This window comes from Haliotis asinina, chromosome 11 (genome assembly GCF_037392515.1).
Source record: "Haliotis asinina isolate JCU_RB_2024 chromosome 11, JCU_Hal_asi_v2, whole genome shotgun sequence".
Taxonomy (NCBI): Eukaryota; Metazoa; Mollusca; class Gastropoda; order Lepetellida; family Haliotidae; genus Haliotis; species Haliotis asinina.
This window is the reverse complement of record NC_090290.1, coordinates 31,589,423-31,597,714: the sequence shown is the minus strand read 5'-3', so window position 1 is coordinate 31,597,714 and position 8,292 is coordinate 31,589,423. Positions and strand designations below refer to the sequence as shown.

The 8,292-nt window shown below is 39.6% G+C and overlaps 1 protein-coding gene across 3 annotated transcripts in view; it reads right to left on the bottom strand.

Annotated features, from left to right (window-relative positions):
* Positions 1-736: 736 nt before the first annotated feature.
* The window catches only part of LOC137255223 (probable serine carboxypeptidase CPVL), a 34,167-nt gene continuing 26,611 nt past the window's right edge, over positions 737-8,292 (bottom strand). For all 3 annotated transcript variants that reach the window (XM_067792653.1, XM_067792652.1, XM_067792654.1), the window contains exons 11-13: positions 7,410-7,583; positions 2,815-2,997; positions 737-1,006 (exon numbers count right to left, since the gene is read on the bottom strand). In XM_067792653.1, coding sequence (XP_067648754.1) covers positions 917-1,006; positions 2,815-2,997; positions 7,410-7,583 — 447 coding nt within the window. In that variant the 3' untranslated portion in view covers positions 737-916. The remainder of the gene's footprint in view (positions 1,007-2,814; positions 2,998-7,409; positions 7,584-8,292) is intronic.

The following is an 8,292-nucleotide window of genomic DNA, read 5'->3' as shown; positions in this document are numbered from 1 at the left end:
TGTGGCTTGGTTCAGAAAAACTCACGTTTTTCCATAATGTGTTGAAAATCTATCATTGCACAACTACAGGGAGTGCTTTATAAAGTTCCTTGTGTACATAAGCACCATCACCTCTGAGTAAGTGGCTACAGACTGACGTCACAGCTTGCCCAAACTCTGTTATGAAGTGTATCTGTTGACATAGTATACCTACATCTATGCTGCCTTGTCAAGAATTCATTATTCAAATGATTCTTTACTTGGGCAATCCGTAACAAATCTCACATAGTGCCACCTTCATGAACACAGTACTGGTATGGTGAAATCTCATCATCTTTGTATAGTGTTTCTTGTTCCCGACTATTTTCAACAACATTCCTGCTACATCATGTCCATGTCAGTACTTGTTGGAGCGTTCTTCTAAAACAGCACACTATGAAACAACTCCAAACATTACTGTGTACAGCATTACCACACAATATTGGTTAGTTACTGACATTTACAAATCTATGACGGTTTCCACAAAATTAGTGAAATATTGATGGAGATGGAGATACTATTTTCCTCCAGTCTTCGGTACATCAGAGGAATCAGCAAACTAGTTAATGGTGTACTAGTTCAAACATCTTCAAATTAGCCGCAATCTTGAAGAAGTTGTCTGGTGAGTAGTTTACGTTTAGGCCATAAACTGACTGCACTCATTGTCATTTGTATGTTTCATCTGTGTGCTCTGTGAAATACACACTAAACAATTGTAAAATGGACTAATATACTTTATTTTCAAAGTTAATCATTTCATCAAAATATACAAACTAGACTATCATATGTACATATATTTCTAGAAAAATATGTGCTCTGAAAGTATGGACACAAATTATGACACATAATTAATAAAAAAACATCAGCAGCAGCGAGAAGACCTTAGGGGATTTGCTGTCTAGCGTCCTTCAATAAACCTCTGGATCATATCAAAGCCACGGACAGGCTGGTCATAGGGCAGGATATGGCCAGCTCCCCTCACTATGACCTGAAATAGTAGTACATGTCTCTCACTCTCTATCACCAGTAGCACATATGTGTCACTCATTATCACCAGTAGCACGTCTCACTCACTGTCACCAGTAGCACATGCCTCTCACTCACTAACACCAGTAGCACATGTCTCACTTATTATCACCAGTAGCACATGTCTCACTCATTGTCACTAGTAGCACATGTCTCTCACTCACTCACTATCACCAGTAGCACATGTCTCTCACTCACTAACACTAGTAGCACATGTCTCTCACTCACTAACACTAGTAGCACATGTCTGACTCACTATCACCAGTAGCACCTATTTCTCACTCATTGTCACCAGTAGCACCTATTTCTCACTCACTATCACCAGTAGCACATGTCTCACTCATTATCACCAGTAGCACATGTCTCACTCATTGTCACCAGTAGCACATGCCTCTCACTCACTAACACTAGTAGCACATATGTCTCTCACTCACTATCACCAGTAGCACATGTCTCTCACTCACTAACACCAGTAGCACATGCCTTTCATTCACTATCATAAGTACCACATATGTCTCACTCACTGTCACCACTAGCATGTCTTTTATTCACTATCACCAGTAGCACATGCCTCTCACTCATTAACACTAGTAGCGCATATGTCTCACTCACTATCACAAGTAGCACATGCCTCTCACTCACTATCACCAGTAGCACATGTCTCTCACTCAATAACACCAGTAGCACATATGTCTCACTCACTATCACCAGTAGCACATGCCTCTCACTAACTCCAGTAGCAAATATGTCTCACTCACTAACACCAGTTGCACATGCCTCTCACTCACTAACACTTGAAGCACCTATGTCTCACTCACTATCACCAGTAGCACATCAATGTCCAACTGGATAAGAGGATGAACCACTGCCTGACTGGATAGGAGGATGAATTACTGTCAGATAGGACGGGGGATGAACCACTGTCAGAATGAATTGGATGGGGATGAATTAGGTGATGAACCACAGAAAAGTTTAAAAGATTATGAACCACTGTCAGACTGGATGGGAGGATGAACCACTGTCAGACTCAATTGGGGGATGAACCACAGACAGACTGGATGGGAGGAAGAACCACACACATATTGGATGAGAGGATGAACCACAGACAGATTGGGTTGGGAAGATGAACCACTGTCAGATTGGACAGGATGATGAACCACTGATAGACTGGATGGAAGAATGAACTACTTAAAAAGGTTGGATGGGAGGATAAATCACTTTCAGTCTGGTGGAGAGGATGAACCACTGGCAGACTGAATTGGGGATGAACAACAAACAGACTGGATGGGTGGATGAAGCACAGACATGTTGAATGGGAGGATGAACCACAGACAGATGGGTGGGGGGGTGGGGGGTGGAGATGAACCACTGTCAGATTGAACAGGATGATGAACCACTAACAGACTGGATGGGACAGTGAACCACTGGTAGACTGAATTGGCGATGGAACCACAGACAGACTGGATGCAAGGATGCAAGGACAGATTGGGTGGGGTGGGGTGGATATGAACCACTGTCAGATTGGACAGGACGATGAACCACTGGCAGACTGGATGGATGAATGAACCACTGGTAGACTGGACGTGAGGATAAACCACTGTCAGATTGGATGGGTGATGAACCACTAGCAGATTGGGAGGGAGGATGAACCACAGATGGACTGGATTGGGTGGGGGGGTGGGGAAATGAACCACAGACCCGTTACATGAGAGGCAGACTCATACATCACTTCACCTGATAATAACAAGTGATAACTGTGAAGTGTTGTACCTGATAAAAGTTCCCGACTTGCCGCACGTATCCTGCCACTTCTGTATCATTGGGGTTAACTTTCCAGATGAGTTTTGGTGCCTTCTTGTATTCTTCAAGACCCTTCCATGGGACAGTCTGGAGCCAAGCCTCTGTCAGCGGAACTGCAATAATGATGTCCAGTTGTCCGTTGTAGATGAGAACCTGGGTGTATTGATGTGATACTGATAACTACATGAGCAAGGTATACCATATACACCTGGAAATATAGTGAGGACCATCCACATTTCTAGGAATTAGTCAATCAACCTGATGTCAATTGCAAAATGCATTTGAGATAGTAACCAGTGCATGAAATATGCCAAAAACCCAGCAAGACATCTGGGATGGCAACTTCAAAATGTTACCGACCCAAAATGGATTTAACCAGACCAGACGTTCATAAGAAACTAACACAATTTTTAGGTGCAGTGAATATTTTAATGAACCTGAGACATGCACTTACTGTCTAACTGTTCACAACAATCACTTTCAGGGAAATACAACTCCTAGTTGTAGTGAGGGTAATGTTCAATGTTAATAAACAGATTTTAAGAAATGTTGAGTTTAATGAAACATGTTTCATCTAAATGTATTACAAGACCATCGGGCTGGCTAACTGTAAATTTCGACAGTACATCAGAAGTCTAGCCCATCTCAGGCAGTTGCTTGGGCCTTATTTCATACACTGTAGTAAGCAATGATATTCGTTTACCTGTTTCCATCATGCAGAATCAATGATGCAACATATGTCATATTTGGGATTTCACTTTCTTAGTAAAGTACAAATTCTAGTACTTTTTTCGGTTGAGTCCCATCCGGGATTCGAACCCGCACCCTCAGAGTCAGGCACCTAGCCCGCTCAGCCACCGCGACTTCCAAAAATGAAAGTCGGACAACTGGTAGTCTAGACTGCGTACTTTGTGTACCCCTCTGATGAGTGTAAATTGGCACGGCTCCCACGGCCGAAAGCTATGATTACACGATGCCATTTAGAAAGTGGTCAAATGCAACATATGTCATATTTGGGATTTCACTTTCTTAATAAAGTACAAATTCTAGTACTTTTTTCGGTTGAGTCCCATCCGGGATTCGAACCCGCACCCTCAGAGTCAGGCACCTAATCGCCAGCACACAAAGTCAGCCGCCTAGCCCGCTCAGCCACCGCGACTTCCACTTTCTAAATGGCATCGTGTAATCATAGCTTTCGGCCGTGGGAGCCGTGCCAATTTACACTCATCAGAGGGGTACACAAAGTACGCAGTCTAGACTACCAGTTGTCCGACTTTCATTTTTGGAAGTCACGGTGGCTGAGCGGGCTAGACGGCTGACTTTGTGTGCTGGCGATTAGGTGCCTGACTCTGAGGGTGCGGGTTCGAATCGCGGATGGGACTCAACCGAAAAAAGTACTAGAATTTGTACTTTACTAAGAAAGTGAAATCCCAAATATGACATATGTTGCATTTGACCACTTTCTAAATGGCATCGTGTAATCAGCAATGATATCATCAGAATCAACGACATTTACTCATGATTGCTGCCAGTATGTAGCATGATGTTATATTTACCAAAAACAAAGCAATTATCACCAAATATATATACTGAAGTATTTGTAATCAGTCAATATGATTTTAACCCAAAGTGAGTATGTGTCACGAACACTATTGTCATCATTACTTGGTGTATCCATCCTGCACAGGAAGATGACCCCTCAGTCCCAGAATCAGACGCTGTTCTGATGAAGTAGAGATGTTGAGTTATTCTAGCCCATTCTGACAATTCTCCATAGCAGATAACAGCCTATAGTTATCCACAAGTGTATTCTGAACTTTTTGCTACGCAAAGAATTGATTCTGAGAAGAGCATTAGAGAAAATCACTTGATCTTTGAGGGCAAACATGATCATCTATGAAGATGTGAGTGGTGGCCTATGTACATTTATGAAATGGGAGGCAACTCCTGTCTCCACGATATCATGCTGACATCCAGGGCCTAGTTGTTCAAAACTCGGTTATCTTTTAACCACTGGTTAAATCCTCTTAAGCACCCATTAAAGTTAACAAGTGTTGAAAGCGTTTCTCAAAACCCAGTAATCTTTAACCAAACATTATCTTGGCATTCAAGTTAACACACCAACGGATTGCCGCTAAATAGTTAACCTGGTTCTTTACATCAGCAAGATGGCATTGGTCATTCAACCAAACACCTAAGGCCTTGTTCATGGTGCGTTAAGAACCAAGGACAAGAGAAAGTTTATAGAGTTAACGATTTAAACATTTTCGGCTATACGGATAGTGAACTGCATATGCGTTACAGGTTTGGAAGGAGGTATATCGAGTATTTAGTGGACAGAGATGAGCTTAATCATCCATTAACATTTAGTTATGACACACGCACACACGTCCACAAGCACACACATCCTTCCCCTTCAACCCTCATTCTGCAGTCCAATGAAATTCTAAATATATTATGCACACAAATATGCTTCATGGCTTTGAATTCTGCGGGAATTCCCCTTTTTCTTGATACTCAAACAAAGTTAGAGTGCTTAAAATAACCTATCAATGGGCTTCATTGTCCCCATTTTTGACACAATACAAAATCGTTATTCACAGCTTATTTGCTGTGTGTTTTGAAATGTGAAAATCAGAATATTACTGGGAGTATTCATTTTCAAAAATAGCATATGAATGATCACTGATGTCAGATTTTCATGATAACTCTACAACTTTGCCAATAAACCCAGAATCAGTTGGGATGTTTTCGAAAATACACATAAATGAATGCCGAAGTGCGCTTTCAGCCATGTTGGATATCTTGAGACGCAAATTACATCACATATATAGATCTATCATATTCAGCTGTGACAAATAGATAACAGAATTCCCCCTATATTTTAGAATCTAATTACAAATCAGCTTGTCACCGATACAACTGTCTAGATAAAGTGAAATGAAAGATACTGAGTGTGAAAACGAACACTATGCTCGAAAGAGTGCGCCTGTTTCAAATGCAAACAAAGAAAAATTCAGATATTACAGGTCGTTCCATTTTCTGAAATTTTCCAACGTCCACCTGTCTTTTCATTGCTTGTAATGGCTGAATACCCTTTGAATATGTATGGCGATATTGTAGTAGCAGGAAATTAAAAATAGATACAATGCAATGATTTGATAATTCATATGAAATTGTCATAGTTTGACTGATGCAAAATCACACAGAACGACAACAGTAATTATCAGCAATTTGGCCTTCTTCTCTTACAATGAAAATGATAAAAACATATAACAATACCCAGGTAGGCAGAATGATTCTGATTACTTACATGTCATATTTATGTACAAACAATCCCTGAATCAAGGAAGAATCCACACAAAACCCTGCGCACCCTTGTCACCAAAGGCGCCATTTTGTAAGAAATCTGTCATTGGCACTGTAGTGATGTCATCCATCAACATTGTTGCATACATTAAGTAATTTCTTTGAGGTGAAGGTCAGCTGGACAAGAGTGAACACAAGCTCCCAATCATTCTGTTTTCATTTTCAGTATTATGATGTATCGCATCGTTAACTGATCATATATTCTGGACATAATAAAATGGTAAAATCAGTCAGTTTATGTTTTATCTAAATAGTGTTAATAGTGTTAGAAGCTGACACAGAAGCCGAGACAGTTTATACAATTAATTGAAACTGGGTGAGATACATACTTAAAAGCAAAGCAATTTTGGATTTTCAGAACTCAAAACAATATCATCAACTAAAATGTGGTATTATTTTCAGTAATTCTATTACATTAAATTAGTCAAAATACATCTACACAAACAGGAGAATATGGAAATCTAAGAACTAACTTACATAGGGTCATCCAAATCACTATTATATTACAAATCGTAGTATATTGTCATCTTTTTGTATAAATTGTGGAACTACTGAAACATCCTTAATATGACTAGTACTCTCTAAAGTTTTTTTCCAAGGCTGCGATCCTCCACTGAAAAATTCCTACTTCTTTTCTTTCTTGGTTTTAGTTTTTTTGTAATAGCATCAGACTTACATCACAAAAAATGGACTCTGCAGTATGACAAATTTTAATTCAGGCATAATTATTATATTATATGCCACACTTCTATAGCACCCCATATGACCTACTTCTAGATCACTTTAAGGTGCTTCACAAGTTCTTTCTGTCTCCTTCACTGGATGTCAATCTCAACTCTCTGAGGAAAATACAACTCTTGCAGCTACTAGACATACCGACTTCATGTGGCTTTCCCATCCTTACTGGATACCCATTAACTGCTGGGTGGACTGCGACACATTGTCACAGTACTTTGTCCAAGTTTACTGCATGTTGACATTTGCATTAGCTGACCACAAAGTTGCCTGGTTTACTTATTGAAGGACTGCTTCTAGAATTTGAAAGGCCCAAAATACCCATGGCACAACTTCTTCATACTGCAGTAACAAAATGATGGAAAAGCAATGGTATTCAAACTGATTCCAGACTTTGAAGAATATATACTCTTAGCCTAATCCCAAGCAGAACCTAGACTGTAAGGGAACAAAGCACCAACCTTATAATTATCCATCAGTGTGGCTATCCATGGCTTGACTGACTGCATGACATCATTCATGAGATGCTTCTCCACAGCATTGCCATCATTGTATGTGAGGTTACCCACATGTATTGCTCTACGGACATCAGGTCGTGCCAGGAACGGGCCGTAATAGTTGAAAGCGGCGGGCTCCTGGAGAAAATTCAACATTACGGGATAGTTTCAAAGTAAGAATTACACTTTCATAGGAGGAAAGTAAAAAGTTGTAAGTAAAGACATTTATATTGCACATTTATATCAAATTTATTTACCCAAAATGAAAATAGAGGTGATTGGTATTCCATCAAGTTGATTATCTTATTTTTTCATGAAAGCTTCACAACAGATTTTGTTACTGTGATAATGATAAACACAGTAAAACTATGTATAAGTCATGTATATATTACTGTTTAATGTGGGTGAACAGAGAACAGTCTGTTAGCAAGTGAATTAATGTTATTACATGATACTGGAATTATAGTACTGTTGGAAATAGGAAAAAAATGTTGTTGTTTTTTCACTTATATCTCTACATTTTATGCAGTTGATATGTGAAAGTGTGAAATATGTGTTAAAATACATTCGACCCAACTACGGTTCTAGTTGTAGGGAGATACGAAACGTGAAAAAGTCCAAAGCAACTTATTTGGGGGGGGGAAACAGACCAAAGCTTTATGCAAATTAGTGTGCAATGATGTTGTATTACAAAGGACACTTTTTAAACACCCATTTTGAATTTAGATTTAGCCTTATTATAAACGATAGCTGCCGTAAGAAAAATAATAACTTTCATATTGAAATTATTAAGGATGTAGCTTCAATGAAGTCTCACTATCACTATGAAAAGAAACTGGTAAGAGGG